Source organism: Ostrea edulis, chromosome 9 (genome assembly GCF_947568905.1).
Source record: "Ostrea edulis chromosome 9, xbOstEdul1.1, whole genome shotgun sequence".
Lineage (NCBI taxonomy): Eukaryota > Metazoa > Mollusca > Bivalvia > Ostreida > Ostreidae > Ostrea > Ostrea edulis.
The window spans coordinates 63,723,841-63,745,754 of NC_079172.1; the positions used below are offsets into that span (position 1 = coordinate 63,723,841).

The following is a 21,914-nucleotide window of genomic DNA, read 5'->3' on the forward strand; positions in this document are numbered from 1 at the left end:
GGTTTGCGGATGTACTTTTTTTCGTAATATAGGCCTAGACTAAATCTTTGTTCCATCCAATGGGTTTATTATCTTTAGAATTTTATTGCATGGTAAAACATATTAGAAATACAACGTATATTATATTTTATAAAAATTTATTTTATCAAAAAGATCAAAATTGATTTCAATGTAGCGCAAGAATATGAACTATTATCAAAATGACCCCGTAGACGTGTCTGTATTAGGCCGCAAACTATTCTCGGACATCCTCTGAATTTTTCAAAGAAAACAACATCCGAAAATCAAAAATGGCGCCTCCCATAGCATGTGAGTTGTACATTTATCATAATAGTTAAAAGATCTTTACTACTGAATTGTAACAAGAACTTGCTACATATGTTTAACATGTTGACGGTACAGTAATATGTCTTACGGCGTGACCGTGTTTGAGGGCGAAGCAAACAATATTGGCATTGCCATTAGTATATAGAGATCCATAACAGGACCAAAAAAAAAAAAAAAAAATCCCGAAATAATTAGCACCTAACCTGTGAAGAAAGAGCTCAATCAAAGTATTCTAACTTTAGACATTTTCGATGCGCCTATTCATTGAACGCGGAAAACTCTATGCAACTGATGTAAACAGTGCATTGTGACGTCATATTCAGCGTCGGTGTTTAGCAAATACACAAACATAGGAGACATCATCGTCGCAAACCACGGTTTTGAGTCCACTCACGCTCCCTCATACCCGTAATGATGGAGAGAATCGATTAGAAGCACCCGTGGGTAACCGACGATGAGGAGACATGGTACAATCGCATTAATCAAGGAGTGATTATATATATTAAGAAAATAAGATTTATATGCTTTTATGGATTTTATGTAACATCTCAGAACGACGTGAATGAAATTAAAAATGGAGAAATACATGTCCACGCGCTATCATACGAATCGACGACATTGGGACCAAAATTTTCAAGTTCCATAGATATGGTTTAATTTTTTATTAGTTTTCTATATTTTCCTTTTAAAATGTATATATATATGTGTTACCTATAGGGAGAGCTCCACTCTCACGACACTTTGTGCCATGAGATGCTTCGCCCTTTATTACTGAAAGCGCTAGCGCAAGCTCAGTCAGTGTCGGATCCAGCAAATTTTTGAAGTGGGAGATGTGACTAAATAAATTTATAGCATAACTTGTGAAGTGGCAGGCTGTGCTTTAGATCCAACACAGTAAGGTCTGTATCCGTGTGTATGAGTGTATCCGTCAATACACAGTAAGGTCTGTATCCGTGTGTATGAGTGTATCCGTCAATACACAGTTAAAGGTCTGTATCCGTGTGTATAAGTGTATCCGTCAATACACAGTAAGGTCTGTATCCGTGTGTATGAGTGTATCCGTCAATACACAGTAAGGTCTGTATCCGTGTGTATGAGTGTATCCGTCAATACACAGTAAGGTCTGTATCCGTGTGTATGAGTGTATCCGTCAATACACAGTAAGGTCTGTATCCGTGTGTATGAGTGTATCCGTCAATACACAGTAAGGTCTGTATCAGTGTGTATCCTTCAATGTACACTGAGAAACCACTTCTGACAACATGATCAGAAGAAAGCAGAGAGCGTGTGTATCGTATAGTCGTGCTGATGGCGTGTGTATCGTATAGTCGTGCTGATGGCGTGTGTATCGTATAGTCGTACTGATGGCGTGTGTATCGTATAGTCGTGCTGATGGCGTGTGTATCGTATAGTCGTGCTGATGGCGTGTGTATCGTATAGTTGTGCTGATGGCTTGTTTGGAAACCTTCCACTGTCTATGCACAGGAGTCAGCAGTTATATTTGTAAAGGTCTACAATGTACATGGCAACCACTGAGCTACGCTTGGGAAGATTACTTTTGTTTGTGTCAGATTCATCATGCATGTTTTATCAAAATCATTTTGATTATAAATGTACTTGACATTTCTCCACCAAATATACTAAGTTTGATCAAAGAATACATTGTATACTTTTTGGCATACAATAGTTTACACCATTTACTCTAAATTAATGAATTCAAAGCCGTGTGAAATCCATCAGGGACATGTACATGTGAACAGGTTTTTGAATTACTCCAGTCTGATCATGCTAATATTCACGTTTTCCTTTTTCTTCCCCTTTGCTAGTGAGAGGTTCAGCAGGAGTATGGATGGTGAATGGTCCACCAAATCTAGGATCTAGACCAGATTTTCCAGAGTAAGTCTTCTGACTATTAAATTATAATTATGGGTCAGCACAAGCCAGTCCATTCTATGATATAAGTTTGGAAAAGTTGCTTGCGTTTCTGCAGGACAGGTGTCTGTTACTGCGGAAGTGCTCTAATAAAGAATGACGTCTTTTATATATCTATTTATGTTTACAAACAAGGGTTCATATATTTTTTATGACCATGAAAAAAATAATTCATGGTACAATTTCAATATGTAAAACTTCCAATTTCTAAATGTCATGACCTTAAGATTGATCATTACACCTTTTTAATCATTCCGGGAAAAATCAAAAAAATTTGGGGGTAAGAGGACGGGTTGATATATTATTAAAATTTTTCAGTTAATTGGATTACAACTGTATATTTCCACTACAATTCACTACTACTATTTAATAGAACTCTCATGACCAACTTGGCCTGTAATGCCAATTCAACTTAATCATTTGATAGATTATCATCCCCACCCGCCCCTCAAAAATTGGCCTGCCTGGAAGTTTTTTATTTTGCTGAACTTGCGATTTCCGGAAAATTGTTCATGCCCGACTCCTGTATTTACATGTCTTGTTTACATTTCAGGTATAGCAACGTGAAAAGCCACATATAGAAAATAGATCATATGGTTTTCTTAATTTCTTACAGGCATAAATCAAAGGAAGGGATTAATGTTCTTCATATCTTAAAGAAGTTTGGTATCTTTCTGTGTTTGAAATTAAAGCTTAACCTGGAATTCGTCTGTGAAATAAGCATAGATTGATATCCGTCTGGCATTAAATGATGCACTTCTGGTGACAAAAACTCGTTTGTCATTATTTATTATTTTTCTCAGGAAATAGAAATTAAAAAATAAAATCCTCCCACCCGCCCCATACTTTTTGGTGACCCTGGATGATAATCTACTAATTAAGTTGAATTGGCCTAATAATAGCGGAAAAAGAACGATGTTGAAAACGTGTGGGGCTAATCCCCACCTCCACCCCCTAATGCTACTCAGTGCAAGTGTTTGATGTATTAAAACTGGGTTTAAATAAAAAATTGTTTTCAAAATATTGAATTGAACTTGAAAAATAAAAACCAACCCAGATTTCCACAGTAAGATTACATTACTTAGGCCTAGATACAGATTCAATGTAATTGACTTTGTCCAACGCGAATTTAGAATATTTTCGGGGGTGGGGGGTGAACCAGAGGATTAAACTGTTGATATCATGAAATGTATTTTGTGTATTTTATCATTGTCTGCATTGGGTTTTAGGTTTTATAAGTTAGCTACCAAATAAAAACACTCTTTAAAAAAGAATTTAAAATGACGAACGAATTCACAACGTTTATTGCTAAAGGATAGGATCAAAGTTCAGTGTCTGACAAAATTACTAAATTCACATAGTTTTCATTACCCCCCACCCCCCACCCTTTTCAAAGTAAATTAGATGAATGTTGAAAAAAATAATAATCAATGTATGAAAATTGATGTCTGATGACGTAAACTTTTAGGAGTTTTTCCCCATACTATTTAAATTTAGATGTTATTCTACAATCAATGTAAATTTAGCAATGATGTTTCCAGAAAAATGTAAATACCATACTCTGATATCTCTCGTTCTTTCACACTCTCTTTTTAAAACCAAAATCAAAGGTGTGATTGTGTTGCAACCCATGTATCCTCTCCCCCTTCTAGATTCTCTAATGTAATATACATGTACCCTCTCCCCCTTCTAGATTCTCTAATGTAATATACATGTACCCTCTCTCCCTTCTAGATTCTCTAATGTAATATACATGTACCCTCTCCCCCTTCTAGATTCTCTAATGTAATATACATGTACCCTCTCCCCCTTCTAGATTCTCTAATGTAATATACATGTGTTGGTTGCACATGTAATTTCTGCATATCTAATTGTGTATTGGTCATCCAAAATATTGATGGTAAAGATATCTTGATTCTTATCTAAATATTGAATAGATGACAAATATATTTACAGAATTTGTTACATCATGAACCAACCTAAATGCTTGCAAAAAAATTACACCATGGACACAAATAAAATCAATGACTGAAATTATTTTGCAATCACATTAGTTTTCATCAATTACAGAAATATTCCTAAGTGGGACTTAATTACATGTACAATCAGATATAGTAAATCCTTATATTGATGCTATGAATTAAGGACCGCAGTGTGCTATTCAGGGGAAGTGACTCACGCTGCATTGTGAAAAATGTATCCCATTTAGAGGTCTTTTTATTCAAGTAAAAGAATTTTTACCATGTGACATTACAGAAACTGCCAAGATCAGAATTTTTCAGGTGCAACGTCACGGAAAAGAATTAAAGAAACCATATTTAGTCGAGGCGAATTATGTTGATTGATTGGACTGACATATTTTTGTATTGATCGATCAGATTATTGCTATTCTTTTCACTAATAGTTCGTTCATCTCAGGATTTGATCAAAATTTTACAAGCCTTCACGTTGTAATTTTCTCGTGCTTTTAAACAATATCAAGCCCATATTATGTTTATACATATAATAGTATATGATGTACGCCTCATGTTTGGTAATCGTCAATAAAGCATTAGAATTTGAATTTAAACAAAGGAATTCTTTGGAACACCTATTCTAAAACATTTAGTTCTTACACTTCCCAAAAATTTCCTGGCCCTTAAATTTGGTGCTTGCACCAATGTTTCTTGTCATTATTTGATAAAAGGCCTGTATATGCAACTAATCTAGAAAACAACAAATAATCAGTTCTATCAGACTATGTCTGACTCTTGGGAGTTAGTGTGTACTTTATGATACACTGTAGTATACATGTACATGCAACCCAATCATGCAAAACATTCATTTGTAGTAAATATTAATTCATTAATTAATGTGAACAGTACCATGGGTACACGGATGACATATTCATAAACATATCACGTATATTGTATTCTACACCAACCTATTTGAGGTACCATCACTTTCACTTGACCCATGTGAAGAAAATCAAAAGAACAATCCAAGGATCTAATTTGATTAGGCTGATCTGCTTTGAAATTGGTTTTATGGAGGAACAAATGATTATTAAAAGCATGTATCTTAATATTCTGTTTTTACATGATAATTGATTTCAAATTAATTGAATGGTAATGTTCCTCTTTCAGGGATAAAAGTAAAGGCTGCAAAGTGATTACCTTCAGTTCTGATGGAAGTTTGGTCAGCTGGTGCAACGGAGACAAGTGAGTGGTACCAGTGTAAGATCATGTGACCTGATTAAAGATCATGTGATATGTGAATGTTGATATTAAGCATATTCTGGCAATATTACAAGGTCATGTTGAAGGCAGGAATAAAGAGGTACATTACTGACATTTTTAGCTCACCCGAGCCACATGATCAAAATTTGTCCATTGTCTGTTGGTGTCATCGTCGTTGTAAACTTTTCACATTTTCATCTTCTCCAGAACCAATGGATCAATTTCAACCAAACTTGGCCAAAAGCATCCTTGGGTGAAGGGCTTTCCAGTTTGGTCAAATGAAGGGCCATGACCTCTTCAAAGGGGAGATAATCACATAAATGCAAAATTAGGGTAGAGTCATTTAAAAATCTTCTTAAGAATCACTGGGCCAGAGGAGCTGACATTGACATAAAAGCTTCCTGACATAGTGTAGATTCAAAGTTTGTTCAAATCATGGCCCTCGGGGGTAGGATGGGGCCACAATAGGGGATAAAAGTTTTACATAGAAATATATAGGGAAACTCTTTAAAAATCTTCCCAAGAACCAATGAGCCAGAAGAGCTGAAATTTTCATGAAAGGTTCCTGAGAAAGTGCAAATTTAAGTTTGTTCAAATCATGGCCCCTGGGAGTAGGTTGGGGTCACAATAGGGGATAAAAGTTTTAAATAGAAAAATATATAGAGAAAATCTTTTAAAATCTTTTCAAAAACCATTTGGCCAAAGAAGTTGACATTCACATGAAAGCTTTCTGACGTAGTGCAGATTCAAGTTTGTAAAAATCATGGCCTCCAGGGGTAGGTTGGGGCCACAATAGGGACTAAGGTTTTACATGCAAATATATATATGGAAAGTCTTTAGATAAGGGTCAAGGTGACTCAGGTGAGCAATGTGGCTTATGGGCCTCTTGTTAATTACATGCTCTATTACTGTAAAATCATTTATGGGGTGAAATTTTGGTATGAAATATTGTATAAGCAGAATTTTTAGTGCAGATTTAATTTTGGTATTATTAGGGAGGGTGATGAGATTGCTAAAATTGAATATCGTTAACAATTTATTCCATATCATTCTTGGAATTATAAAGTCGCTAAAATTAGCTCTTGCTAAATATATATACCCATTTTTACAGAAAAATCATTGAATTTGTGTCTCGCTAAAAATTCCACTTATATAGTGGTATGTGCTGGGTATGTTGATGTAAGGTTGTATTCCTATACCTCAAACATTTCACATGCTTTGTAGAACGTTTATACTGAGAACATCGGATTACAGGCAGCTGGCAGAGATTGATAAAGCAAAGGCTAACTGTCTTAAATTCTCCCCGAGAGGAACAATCCTGGCTCTATGGGAAAACTATACAGGTGAGTGCTGCAGCAAAACTTGGATATAGCGAACACGAATAGAGCAAATGTAAATATAGGAAACATGAATGTACCGGTAGCGAATTTACGGCTATAGCTAAGGCCAAAAAAAAATTATTTGGTTCTCAGGCCAGTTTTGTCATAAATAAATGAGGGAGCCCCCCCCCCCCCCTCCCCTTTTTACCTCATAAAAAACAGACAAGGGATTTTATTTTATTTTTTTATTTCAAAACTCTCATTTTTTAATGCAGTGCTCAATAAACATTGAAAGAGATTAAGAACATATTAAATCCCTCTCTTCTTTTCTTCTCTTGCATTTTCTGCATTCTTTCTTTTGTGTGGCAACTGGTAATTAGCCCTACAGCTTTCACAAATGGGATAAACCCCTTCAATTTGCCCAACTGTCATCTGCACAGTAAAAGCATATTGGAGGGAATATACCAACACTAAAACACAGGGTTTTGACACAATATGAGCAAACTAATATATATACTATATATACATGTTCCAGTTTGCTCACATTGTGTCAAAACCCAGTGAATCAAATAACGCGTTATAATTTCTGTTACATGTGTATGTTTACAAAATAAAATTGACAAATGAAAACAACAAAATTGTTTTTTATTTGCTGTAAGCCTATGTCATCTTTGTGTTTAAGGCATAAATCATGTATCAAAATATGCCATTCAGATTTCAGCGTTTCTACTTTCATTTTGATACGGTACTGAATTTTGCCGAGTTTGTTCAGTTTATTCCTGCACATACCGTCCTTTATCGTCATTTGGGAGAGTTACATTATCGATTATCTCTAGAAGTTGATCGTAAACCCCAAAATGTTCTCCTAAAATCGTCCGTCTTTGTTTTTTAGACAAAATGTCGTGGCAAAGGCGACAACACAGGCTAGATATGGGGGCCGCCATTACTCAAACCAAACTGTATTATGTATGACACGATTTGAATGCACTTGTCTGTATCATTCAGACGTTTGTCAAACATTTTACTGACGGGAGTCTCTAAAATGTGGTCAGGGTTTCCAGATTTATTTAGCACCTTACGAACGCATGAGAGAAATTTTATTTTATTCATTTAATGATAAAAATGGGTAATGCGCATTGTTAAAAGAGATGCGGGCGGGCCTAAGAACCAAGTAATTTTAAATACTTTTAGGCTGTACTTACACTGTAAGCCAATACTAGCTCTCTGGAATAACTATACTGGTAAGTACTGCAGTAAAAATTGAATATAGCAAACACAAATATAGCAAACACAAATATAGCAAACACGAATAGAGCAAACAATGGAGCAAACACGAATATAGCAAACATGAATAATATAGCAAACATGAATAATATAGCAAACACGAATAATATAGCAAACACGAATAATATAGCAAACACGAATAGAGCAAACACGAATAATATAGCAAACACGAATAATACAGCAAACACGAATAATATAGCAAACACGAATAGAGCGAATTTATGGCTATAAATGTGAATATAGTTAACATGAATACAACGAATTTAAGGCTATAGCTAAGTTAAGCTAGTACTAGTTATCTGGGAAAATTATACAGGTGAATTCAATTTAAAAAATTAAAATACTGTATAAACAATGTAAGCTAAGATAGATATTCGAGTATAGGATATTAACATTGTGAATTTCTCTGTTTATATGATATTAACAGTGTCAATTTCTGTGTAGAAATGTGATTATATGACATTTGAAAGTGGATCTAATTTTCAGTTAACAGAGAAACAAATCAGGGGAACCCCAATCTTCACCTGTACAACGCACAGACAGGGGAACTCTTAAAAAGTCTCATCCAGAAAAAACAGCTCAACTGGTACGAAGCAGGACAGTGTTGTTCAATTAACAGACGTACTAATTCAGTTGTCGTGTAGTGTTACCACCATACAAGTCACCATGGTTACATGTATGATAAAATGTGATTGCTACTGTCATATTACAACCTTTAAATCTTTCAACATGTTACTGAAAATGTATTATAATTAGTGTGTGTGGTATTTGGCTGAAATTGATTTTGCAACACGTTAGTGTAGATTGGATTTAACGCTTTCTAAATGTGCTCTATAAAAATGTATATAATCTATATATGCGAAGTATTTAGCGATGTTCTTGATTTAGCAGTAGCTGTGCTAAATGAAATACAAAGCCAAATGTAATACGTTTACAGTACTTCCCAAATACTGTAGATACCTTATTTTACGCGCGTACTTATTATAGCGAAATGACTCATGGACGTCAAATCGCGAGAAAATAAAATCGTGAGTGCTCTGTTGATCAAGTGTTTTTGCATGTATTTTAGCAACATAAAAATAAAAACTGAGAAATATTTTTTCCGCAAGTGATGTTACTCACAAAACTACGCAATAATAAATTCCTCGTGTAGATTTAGGAATTTACAGTATACAATGATGGAATAAGGCTGAGGTCTCAAAACATGCCAGACTTGTAAACTTTTCCCTGTTTATCAGACCAGTTCAATGCGATACACAAATTCTTTAACATATTACCCCTTACTGTGAAGGTTTTTAATTCTGGAGGGAAAAAAATCTCATATCTGTGTATTAAGGAGGGATAACACCCGAGAAATCTTGACACGGATGGAAAGGAGAGGATGTGTACAATAGTATTTGAAAAATTGAAAAGGATCAAATATACATTATATGGCTTAAAAACGCAGATTTAGTAGAAAGTAATCTGAAAAAAATTAAAACCTCTTTGCTGGACTCGAACCTGCGATCGACAGGATTAGCGGTCAACAGGTTAATTTATTGAGAAATTGTGGGGAGGGGGTGTGTGTCTGAGAATGCATTAATACTTTGATAGTTTTCATGAAAATTAATGTTTTTTGTCTTCTGCTGCAGGGATCCTAAGTGGACCAATGACGAGGCAATCTGTTGTAGAAACGTCAACAACGAACTTCATTTCTTTGAGGCGAATGCATTTGGTATTTTTCTCAGTTTCTCTCTTGGAATTTCTCTAATTTACTTTTGTTTTAAGGATGCAAAAGAATTTTCAAGGAAAGAGCCATGCATCGTATTTCTTAATTTCTTTCAGAATTTTGCATTTTAATTGTAATAGATTATTTTTTTAATTTGTTGAAGTCGAAACTTTCTGATACATTGTAACATGTTTTGAGAAGTTTTATTCACAAATGTAATTTTTCAGTATTTACTTTGCAGACACAATCAAGACAAAGCTGCACATACAGAAAGTGTCCACGTTTGCTTTAGCAGAGAGTGGCCCTCCTTACCACGTAGCGGGATATGTGCCGGGGTCAAAGGTAAGTAATTATACCCTGTAAAGGTTAAACAGAAATAAGAGGCTGGATATGTTAATGACCTGTAACTCATAAATAGATGTATGTATTAACTGATAGTATTGCCTATCTTCTTTTTTTCCCCCTTGTAACTTTCTAGTCACATATGAATATATATATATATATATATAGTCATGTTTGCCACAAGACAAGAACAGAAGTATATATATATGGGGCACATAGTGTTACTCTTTGCCATCCTTCTGTCATAATTCAGTGTCTACTCACTCTTTGCTACAGCTGCACATATTCAACTGTCATTCTGTCATAATTCAGTGTCTACTCATTCTACAGATGCACATATTCAACTGTCATTCTGTCATAATTCAGTGTCTACTCACTCTTTGCTACAGATGCTCATATTCAACTGTCATTCTGTCATAATTCAGTGTCTACTCATTCTTTTTGCTACAGCTGCACCTATTCAACTGTCATTCTTTCATAATTCAGTGTCTACTCACTCTTTGCTATAGATGCTCAAATTCAACTGTCATTCTGTCATAATTCAGTGTCTACTCATTCTTTTTGCTACAGCTGCACCTATTCAACTGTCATTCTTTCATAATTCAGTGTCTACTCACTCTTTGCTATAGATGCTCAAATTCAACTGTCATTCTGTCATAATTCAGTGTCTACTCATTCTTTTTGCTACAGCTGCACATATTCAACTGTCATTCTGTCATAATTCAGTGTCTACTCATTGTCTTTGCTACAGATGCTCATATTCAACTGTCATTCTGTCATAATTCAGTGTCTACTCACTCTTTGCTACATATACTCATATTCAACTGTCATTCTGTCATAATTCAGTGTCATTCTACAGCTGCACATATTCAACTGTCATTCTGTCATAATTCAGTGTCTACTCATTCTCTTTGCTACAGCTGCTCATATTCAACTGTCATTCTGTCATAATTCAGTGCCTACTCATTCTTTTTGCTACAGATGCACATATTCAACTGTCATTCTGTCATAATTCAGTGTCTACTCATTCTCTTTGCTACAGCTGCTCATATTCAACTGTCATTCTGTCATAATTCAGTGTCTACTCATTCTCTTTGCTACAGCTGCACCTATTCAACTGTCATTCTGTCATAATTCAGTGTCTACTCATTCTCTTTGCTACAGCTGCACATATTCAACTGTCATTCTGTCATAATTCAGTGTTTACTCATTCTACACTGCTCATATTCAACTGTCATTCTGTCATAATTCAGTGTCTACTCATTCTCTTTGCTACAGCTGCTCATATTCAACTGTCATTCTGTCATAATTCAGTGTCTACTCATTCTCTTGGCTACAGATGCTCATATTCAACTGTCATTCTGTCATAATTCAGTGTCTACTCATTCTCTTTGCTACAGATGCACATATTCAACTGTCATTCTGTCATAATTCAGTGTTTACTCATTCTCTTTGCTACAGCTGCACATATTCAACTGTCATTCTGTCATAATTCAGTGTCTACTCATTCTCTTTGCTACAGCTGCTCATATTTGACATACACACTGTTCACATCCTAAATACATTATGAGAATATCCAGATCAGGTTTCTATTTGTTTCTGGTTGAATAATTTTGGACAGAGTTGTTTTCCTTGTAAAATCTCAAACCGTTCCACTCACCATTACATGAATTGAAGTTCGGGATATACAAGGAGACACAGATCAAGTTTGTATTTGGATCAGGTTGAATAATATTTGGCAGAGTGATGCCCCTTGAACTTAAAAAATTTCCAACAATTAACAGTTTTTTCTCATTATCTCAGTCACACACGGACATTTTGAATTGAAATTTGGAATATAAATATATTGATATGCAGGTAAAGTTACCATATGGTTCCAGTCAGATAATTTGGGATATAGATTTTTTCTGAAGATAATGCAGGTTAAGTTTGCATTTCGTTTTGGTTGAATGATTTTTGAAAGACTTGAGCCACATGGACTTGAATTGACATGTTACATGCGGCACTTTTCAAGTTGTGTAAAGAATAACATTGATTACACATTAGGAGGGTTCATTTTGAATAGAACACATGATGTACAGTTGTATGAAGCATAAGTGTCACTTCGTACACTGTCTGTCTGTCTGTCTGTCACAGTGTATAACTCACTTACAGCTTTAACAGAAATGTATTTATAATGCTATCACTGCAGCCAACACGGTCACGTGATCGATCGACCAGCAGACCTGCACTCTCTCTAGAGAGTGCCTTTGCCTGTGATTTCAAAGACAACTTGGCTATTGTTTTACAGTAGTACTGTTACTGTATTAAATTGTTAAAAAATCTTCTGTGTAAATGTTAATTTCTATCGGTGAGTGTACAAGAATTTGATGTCGGCAGGTGTGTGACAGTCTAATGAGACAGATGTTTTCATTTTTTATGACAGGGCCAGCCATCCTTTGTCAGAATTTACAGATACCCAAACTTTGGGGGGCCTCAGGCAGCCTTGGCCAACAAAAGCTTCTTCAAAGCAGACGACGTACAGTTGAAATGGAACAATGCGGGAACTGCTCTTCTCGTTCTGACGTCCACAGAGTCATCGGATAAGAGTTACTATGGTGATCAAGGCCTTCACTTCATGGGAACCAATGGGGAATGCTGTATAGTGAATCTGTGTATGTACATCTTAGTCGTTCACACTTGACATGGATGTTATTTGCTGTTGATAGAGCTTACTCATTTGATTAACAGTATGGCGGTTTTCAAATACGTACAGGAACTTTTTTTTTCACAGCAAAAAATGGCCCCATATACCACATAGAATGGAGTCCCCGTTCCACGGAGTTTGTGGTGGTGTATGGCTGTATCCTTCCATTTGTCTGTTAATTAGTACATTCAGTATTTTCGTTTAGATATTTGGTTTTTTTTTCTTTCAGTGAACTATCATGAATTACACTCCTTATCTATCAGTTATGCCTGCCAAAGCAAGTATATTCAATATGAAAGCAGAGCCCGTTTTTGACTTTGGAACCGGTCCCCGGAATTTGGCCTACTTCAACCCACATGGAAACAATATCCTTCTTGTTCTTTTTGTTCATGGCATTAGATATCTTTTTGCTGTTTTTTTTGTCTGTTTGTTGATTTAACTTGAGTTCTGACATCTCTATCTTATATGATTCTAAAGTTTTAAAGGAAGTAGTGAAATGTAAAAGTAAATGTAAGGGCTATGTGACTGATATAGGTCAAAGTTATATTATCAATGTTTAATGAGACCTAGGTCATATTATCAATGTATAATGAGGCCTAGGTCATATTATCAATGTATAATGAGACCTAGGTCATATTATCAATGTATAATGAGGCCTAGGTCATATTATCAATGTATAATGAGGTCAAAGTCATATTATCAATGTATGATGAGACCTAGGTCATATTATCAATGTATAATGAGACCTAGGTCATATTATCAATGTATAATGAGGCCTAGGTCATATTATCAATGTTTAATGAGGTCAGATTTGCCTAAACAATTTTGCTATATTTGCTGAAACAAAATTACTGCGAATTTAACATTCAGTGAATTAATCTTTCGTATTGATACGAAATCAGGTTCAGGATATTAAGATTTGTTTTTCCGCGAATTAAACCGACCGCGATTTGTTGCTAAATAAAAAAAATCGCAATTTTTTCCGACCGCGATATTAACCTGCTATACAGTAACTGTAAATTATGTTGTCTAAAGGGTACTTGATGCAATATGGATTTAAAAATATTCTAGCTTAAAAAATCAAACTTCAAATTGTGTATCCATGTTCATAGGGATATAAATTTGGGGGTAAAAAAATGACCCATGAAATCCAAACAATAATCCCAATGAACAATGCTGATTCCCCAGTAGTAACTGGGAATGAAGTTAACCACTCAAGTTTGTACCTAGTCTTATCAAAAGTATATATCAAGTTTTCAAAATGCATTTTCCTTAATATATTTAACTTTTGTGTTTGGCTGGTTTTGGGAATCTCCATGGTAATTTGGAATTCTGGGATATGAGATCTAGAAAGCTGATGGTACAAACCCAGTCTCAAGATACAACCAGCTTTGAGTGGTGCCCTGATGGTGAACATGTGCTCACCGCCACCACATCACCACGGTTACGTGTTGCTAACGGGTGAGTTAGTCATCAAGTCACGGTACTGTGTGTTTAATTTCTACTATTTATATTACATTGGCCATCTTGATCTATATTATATTGACCATTTCAATCTATATTACATTGACCATTTTGATTGATATTACATTTGCCATTTTGATGGATATTGAATTGGCGATTTTGATCTATTTTAATGTTTTTTAATGGCCATGTTGATCTATATTATAATGGCCATTTTGACGAATATTAAATTTGTGATTTTGATTGATATTACGTTGGCCATTTAAATCGATATTACATTGACGATTTTGATCTAAATTATAATGGCCGATTTGATCGATATTACGTTGGCGATGTTGATCTATATTGAATTGACGATTTTTATCTAAATTATAATGGCCGTTTTGATCGATATTACGTTGGCGATGTTGATCTATATTGAATTAACGATTTTTATCTACACAGGTATCGCGTATGGCATTGTTCAGGGAAGATGCTGTTGCAGGTTAATGCTGATAAAGAGACGGAATTGTGGGAGGCGTTATGGCAGCCAGCTGCAGAAGGAGAATATCCTGTACCAGCCATTACAGCAAACAGTGTAACAATCAAAGCAGCACAGTCCGAGCCGGAGCGTAAGTATACATACCTCCCTCCCCAGCAGCACAGTCCGAGGTGGAGCCTAAGTTTATCCCCCCCCCTCCCCAGCAGCACAGTCTGAGCCGGAGCGTAAGTTTAGTACCCTGCCCCCAGCAGCACAGTCTGAGCTGGAGCGTAAGTATACACCCCACTCCCTCCCAGCAGCACAGTCTGAGCCGGAGCGTAAATATACCCCTACTCCTTCCCCAGCAGCACAGTCTGAGCCAGAGCGTAAGTTTACCCCGCCCCCAGCAGCACAATCCGAGCTGGAGCGTAAGTCTACCCCCTCTCCCTCCCTCCCAGCAGCACAGTCCGAGCCAGAGTGTAAGTTTATCCCGCCCCCAGCAGCACAATCCAAGCCGGAGCGTAAGACCCCCCCTATCAATATTGATGGATGAATTTTTGTACCATGGTCTTTTATTTTCTTTTTTGTAGAGGTACATGTAGATCTGCAAGATTCAGGGATGAGAATTTATTGATATTTTTAGGGGCTAAGTGGGTTCCCAGTCAGAAATTTTCAGTTCCCACATAGAAAACTACCAGCCCATATTTTACCATATTTTATTTCATTCGTTAAATCCATGAGCTGATCACACAGGTAGATAGAGTATATTTAATCTCACTTTATTTTACACTGTCTTTTAGCTTTTGTTGATAACATTTTCAATTTTAAGAGAAATGTTGATAAGCTTTGGATTTTTCACGCGTGACAATGCTGTCAAGCTTTTAACTGTCACAGTCTCCTAATGAAATATTACCCCAATCTGTCGTGTTTAACTGTCACAGCCTCCTAATGAAATATTACCCCAATCTGTCGTGTTTAACTGTCACAGCCTCCTAATGAAATATTACCCCAATCTGTCATGTTTGTTACACACACTACACAAAATCACACACACACACACCCCACTTTCCATCGTTGTTAATCATGAGCAATTTACTTTCCACTTACGGTTAAATGAAAATTACTTTCTTTCACATTTTCTGTCCTATACGGTGACATTGAACTCACGGTCTATAAGAGTCCTTTATGGCAAAATTGACTGCATGGTCTATAAGAGCACTTTTAATGCAACATTACTGTGAACGTTAACAGCAGCACCCGATTGAGACTCTGTACAAAAACAGGAAAAATTGCAGTCGGAAGCCACGTGGGTGATCAGAATTAAATCATTACAGAGATTTTCGTAGTCCACTGGCATGAAATTACATGGATTTTATGGGACCTTGGACTTGGCAGAAATAAAATGTATGTTTACAGTACATAAATGCAATTTTTCACTTGTGTCATTGACAGAGAGATTAAAAGACAGAGACAATGTAAAAACCTACTGCTTGTGTTATAACCAGAAAGCCTGGGGTCCAATTCTTGTGTTATAACCAGAAAGTCCGGGGTCCGATTCTTGTGTTATAACCAGAAAGTCTGGGGTCCGATTCTTGTGTTATAACCAGAAAGTCCGGGATGCGATTCTTGTGTTATAACCAGAAAGTCTGGGGTCCAATTCTTGTGTTATAACCAGAAAGTCAGGGATGCGATTCTTGTGTTATAACCAGGAAGTTGTGGTCCAATTCTTGTGTTATAACCAGGAAGTCGTGGTCCAATTCTTGTGTTATAACCAGGAAGTCGTGGTCCAATTCTTGTGTTATAACCAGGAAGTCGTGGTCCGATTCTTGTGTTATAACCAGGACGTTGGGGACAGATTCTTGTATTATAATCAGGAAGTCGGGGGTCCGATTTTTGTGTTATATCCAGGAAGTCGGGGGGTCGATTCTTCACCGGACTTTAGGATATGGCCTTAAAGACAGAGGTCTCGATTCGTGGTCGGTATGTGTTGGCACATTAAACAAGCCTGACTAATGCAACCTTCAGTACCATGCATTGGTCATAATTTGTGATACTTCACCTACAGCTGGTAATGTCACTATGAGTGAAAAATTCTTGAATGAGAATGAAATGAAACAAACAAATAAAAGGTTTATAGTAGTAACCAATCAGAATAGAACAGCTAGGTAGCCAATCAGAATAGAACAGCTAGGTAGCCAATCAGAATAGAACAGCTACAGTTTAGATCACCAGTTAGAATACAACAGCAAGACGGTGAGTCAGAAACAATAATATCTATTTATGTCGGCAACAAAATATTACATTACTGTTGTATAACAATTTGTCAGAGTTGCAAAGACCTGGATATTGAGAAATTACTGGACACATGAAACACGAGGGCACTGTAACTAGCTTGGAATATTTTGATACAGGGAAAGGTCATTGTATGATTATTAAATGCAGTTTCTTTGTTTGACAGCAAAGGTGCAGGCATATCGACCTCCACAAGCCAGGGGAACCGCCGCCTCAATTAAACTACATGAGTATGAAGCACCCAGTGATCCGAATAAAAAAGTCTCGCAGGGTAGGATTTGTATTTTATTAGGTCGCCTGAGCTGAAAGCTCAAGTGAGCTTTTCTGATCGCCTGTTGTCCGTCGTTTTTCCATCTGTCTGTAAACTTTTTACATTTTCGACTTCTTCTCCAGAACCACTGGGCCAATTTCAACCAAACTTGGCCAAAAGCATCCCTGTTTGTTCAAATGAAGGGCCATGCCCCCTTCAAAGGGGAGATAATCACAAAAATGCAAAAATAGAATGAGGTCATTTAAAAATCTTCGTCTCAAGAACCACTAGGCCAGAAGAGCTGATATTTACATGAAAGCTTCTTTACATAATGCTAATTCATGTTTGTTAATATCATGTTTACAAATTTCAAAATTTTCAAATCTGTTCAGAGGTGGTAAAAATTTTTAAAGTACTAATGACAAAATGTTAAGTAATAAAAATGAACTTGATTTGAGGTCAATGTTTTATTATCAACTTTAATATTCTCTTCGCAGTCAACTTCAGACGGTGGTATATAGCGACTATTGTCCACCTTGGCAACAATGCTGTTTCCTTCAAAAATGTTATTAATGCTGCTGCGGTGGCCGAGAGGTTAGAGCGTTCGCCCCGCATGCGGAAGGCCGGGGTTCGAATCCCTGCCGCGACAGACTTAAGTCGTTAAAACAGGTAGTGACAGTTCCATCGCCAAACGCTCGGCATCAGGTGTGAATGTCACGGGTCCTCGGAGATGACCTTAAAAACAGATGTCCCCATGTCACAGTAGGTGTGTCACGCTAAAGGACCTTCACTACTCAATGGCCGTTAGCGCTGAGCATACATGTAGGTCTAAATTTGAAGCCCTTGTTGATGTCTCCATATGTGTGAAAAATTCTCGAGCGAGACGTTAAGCAGATACAATCAAACAAAAATGTTATTTGTTTATTAAACTAACTTTCTATTACTATCAAATGTTCATTGTTTACTGTTTAGTTATGTAAATCTCAAAATAAAAGAACCACATCGATTTTCCATTCAAAAGATGGCATCCATGACATATATAGGGACACACTAATCAACGGAAGTACTAAAATCCTGACTGACCTTACCAAGCATGTATTTTGTCTGAAAATTTACTTTTAATTTTTAAAGTCTTATTTATGAAGTCAAATAAGGTTATAAATAAAATCCATGAACCCTATCAGCTGTCATGAAAAAAAAAATTCTGAATTTTATATAGGTCAGATAATTCATTGTTGGTAGTCAACAAAGTTTCTTACAGTGAATAAATAAATTCATGAATTCATGTTAAAAATGATTTCAACCTCCTTCAATATATCAAGAATTACACATACCGGTAATTAGGAAGAATATACATGTATCTTTAAAATTCATAAATAAAGAATTTAAAAGTGTATCCTCGGCAAAATGTATGCTTGGTAAGGTCAGGTAGGGTTATACTTGTTCAAGTGATTAGTGAAATCCAATGTACATCATGGATGGCATCTAAAAACAAGTGTTTGTTTTTATTTTGGGATTTACGGTATGCAATGCATAACTAATGCTAATCAGAAGTTCCTTTCATAAACAGATAACTTATTGGAAGCAAAAAGCATTGTTACTAAGGTGCAGAATAATTGTTAGCACCGGCTGAAGTTGACTGATATTCCACACATGACTATTATGAAGGACTGTCCCGAGATTTGGCAGAGACATCTGTCCAAATAAACAGCCCAGCAGAATCTATTTTATTTCTTTTTGTTTTTGTTTTTCACTCTGTTTTTTTTTTTTGTTAAAAGAAAAAATACCATTGTTGGGAATAAAATAAAAGGAATAAGAAAATAAAAAAAAAAAATTCCAACTTAAAAAAATCGATGCAGCGGATCCGTAAGCCAACTCAATAAGAATAATAGGCCGCACAAAAAAAGGTTGATTTACAACAAAATGTACAGTAAAGAAAATCTATAGCGTGAACAAAAAAAAAAATTGGCAAGTTACTGTAATTCATTTTCTGATACACCAAGTTAATGACTGTCCAAAGTAACATTTACTGAGTGCTGGGAATTTTCACCAGGGTTATTTTAAAATTTTCCAGTGAACTTTGGAGCCCTTTCCACTTTGAGGTTGGGACAGCCCTTCCTGTTTTTATATTCATGCTGTTCTAGAGTCCTTGTTTATCAACAGATCCTAACAAACCTATGACAAAAAACCAAAAGAAAAGAGAAGCAAAGAAAGCCAAAGCACAACAGGACGGACAGGTACTGTCAGAGTTATTCCCCTTTTTCAAAAAATTCTCAACACCTTTCTGAAATATATGAAATAGTTGCAATTTGTATTATAATTCAGAATGTGAAAGCGGAGCCCCTCCCCCCAGCTGCCTCAAACATGTCTCAGGCTGCTGCCTTCACGTCATCTGGTGACCCCGACAAAGACAAGAAAGTCAGAAACCTCAAAAAGGTCAGTGAGAAATTAACAAAGGACCCGTGATTTTTTCTTCTTGTGTCAGTCACAGGGCAAAGAAACAGTCCCTTACCTCTGTTCAATGTCTTTGGGTTTTGTAGTTACTGATCTGAGCAGTACAATATTTACTGAGACTAGAGAGCGTAGTGACTATTGTACTCTTAGGGTATTGACCAAGAAAATCATCAGTAATTGATTTATCATGGGATTGAATAATTCAAAACATCGAAATTGGCTCCTAAAGCTTACTATGCATAATTCAACAATTATCACTCCAGCTTATGATAGAAATCATAATTACAGTGCAGAATATAGTTGAAAATGAGTAAAGTTATTGACAGAAAAAAAAAATGTTATAACTTGTATCGATTATAGTAATCCAAATTAAGTTCTGTTTAATGAAAAGCAAAATTTGTTTGTTTAGAAAATACAGCAGATTGAGAAGTTAAAAGAGCAACAACAGTCGGGAAAACAGTTGGAACTAAATCAGGTACGCCCTGTGTTATATACAGTGTTAATCTCGTGTCAATATGAATCTGATACAGTCTGTGTTATATACAGTGTTAATGTCATGTCAATATAAATCAGATACAGTCTGTGTTATATACAGTGTTAATCTCGTGTCAATATGAATCCGATACAGTCTGTGTTATATACAGTGTTAATCTCGTGTCAATATGAATCAGACACAGCCTCTATTAATGTTAATTCTCACTATGAATTCAGTTGTAACAAGTTCCATGTAATTCATTCCTAAGTACTAGTAGATTTGGTATAAACACAGTCGTTTTGCTTTCAGATTGAGAAAATAAAATCAGAAGAGTCATTACTGCAGGAGTTAGCTGCCCTTGAAGTCAGCTGATGTGATATCCGTGTGATATTAGAAGGACACAGTTTTAGCACGAGTGTTGCTAGGAGTGTACATGCCGATTATTGTGATAACATGTACTTCTACCTTTTGTTGTTTAACTGAACAGGGAAAAATTGTTTTGAACATTTTTTGTTGTTGTTTATTTAAAGGAAAGTCAATTAACGTTTTGCATTGTCCATGCCTCCAATAAAATCATAAATCATGGTTAAATATCTGTGATGTAGAATTATTAGTACATACTTAGACTGCTATTGACTAAATATCTGTGATGTAGTATTATTAGTACATACTTGGACTGGTATTGACTAAATATCTGTGATGTAGTATTAATTGATTCTCCTATAGTGTTGTTGATTTGAGAACGATTTGGGGTTAGAATCTTTACTTAGGAATATACCTTTATATAAAGGAATTTAACAAGAAAGAAAAACTAGGGAGCCTTTGTCAAATTCATGTCTAATGTAGAGTCCAGTCGCGTACTTCAAACGAAAATGTCGATGTAAGGAATAACAAACATCTGTGGAAGATTGCATGTTCAGTTGATGAGTGCACATGGTGAGGGGTCGCGGTAAGTCACATGGTGAGGGGTCGCGGTAAGTCACATGGTGAGAGGTCGCGGTAAATCACATGGTGAGGGGTCGCGGTAAGTCACATGGTGAGGGGTCGCGGTAAGTCACATGGTGAGGGGTCGCGGTAATTCACATGGTGAGGGGTCGCAGTAAATCACATGGTGAGGGGTCGCGGTAAGTCACATGGTGAGGGGTCGCGGTAAGTCACATGGTGAGGGGTCGCGGTAAATCACATGGTGAGGGGTCGCGGTAAGTCACATGGTGAGGGATTGCGGTAAATCACATGGTGAGGGATCGCGGTAAGTCACATGGTGAGAGGTCGCGGTAAATCACATGGTGAGGGGTCGCGGTAAGTCACATGGTGAGGGGTCGCGGTAAATCACATGGTGAGGGGTCGCGGTAAGTCACATGGTGAGGGGTCGCGGTAAGTCACATGGTGAGCGGTCGCGGTAAATCACTGGTGGAGCGTTCACTTCTTATCAGGAGATTCTGTGTTCAAGCCTCGCTTTTGTGTCAAATCAAAGACGTAAACATAGGTATTGATACAGACACTTGTTTCTATAAATGAGTTAGTTATGACATATGTATACTATAAATAGCACCGACATTCTCAAGGGGTTATCATTCGGTGTTATTTCAAGCCAAGTACCTTATATTATTATTATGAAATTGATCACTGTTCGTTTTCTTCACCTTTCGTGTTGTGTACAAACGTCATAACTTATTTACAGAAACAAGTGCTTGTGGTATTGA

The 21,914-nt window shown here is 36.3% G+C and overlaps 1 protein-coding gene across 3 annotated transcripts; it reads left to right on the forward strand.

Annotated features, from left to right (window-relative positions):
• Nucleotides 1–224: 224 nt before the first annotated feature.
• On the forward strand, nt 225–20,802 carry LOC125659759 (eukaryotic translation initiation factor 2A-like). 3 transcript variants are annotated; one of them, XM_048891533.2, is made up of 17 exons: nt 227–309; nt 2,154–2,223; nt 5,385–5,459; nt 6,702–6,820; nt 8,567–8,666; nt 9,712–9,794; nt 10,030–10,130; nt 12,556–12,784; nt 12,904–12,972; nt 13,080–13,181; nt 14,103–14,277; nt 14,725–14,891; nt 17,199–17,303; nt 19,446–19,519; nt 19,608–19,718; nt 20,146–20,211; nt 20,521–20,802. In XM_048891533.2, exons 1-17 carry the CDS (start codon nt 291–293, stop codon nt 20,581–20,583), a joined length of 1,728 nt encoding a protein of 575 aa, XP_048747490.2. In that variant the 5' UTR covers nt 227–290; the 3' UTR covers nt 20,584–20,802. The 3 variants fall into 3 exon arrangements, 2 of the variants coding, with proteins under 2 accessions (XP_056005856.1, XP_048747490.2); XM_056149881.1 differs by having other exon boundaries at nt 226–309; nt 20,146–20,802; XR_008798717.1 differs by lacking the exons at nt 20,146–20,211; nt 20,521–20,802 and having other exon boundaries at nt 225–309; nt 19,357–19,519.
• Nucleotides 20,803–21,914: the final 1,112 nt, after the last annotated feature.

What these genes read in the sequence shown, in the direction of transcription:
- LOC125659759 (XM_056149881.1), top strand. An exon ending in TCTAGACCAGATTTTCCAGA is followed by an intron (nt 2,224 to 5,384) that starts GTAAGTCTTCTG and finishes TTCCTCTTTCAG; the next exon opens with GGATAAAAGTAAAGGCTGCA. An exon ending in AGCTGGTGCAACGGAGACAA is followed by an intron (nt 5,460 to 6,701) that starts GTGAGTGGTACC and finishes CATGCTTTGTAG; the next exon opens with AACGTTTATACTGAGAACAT.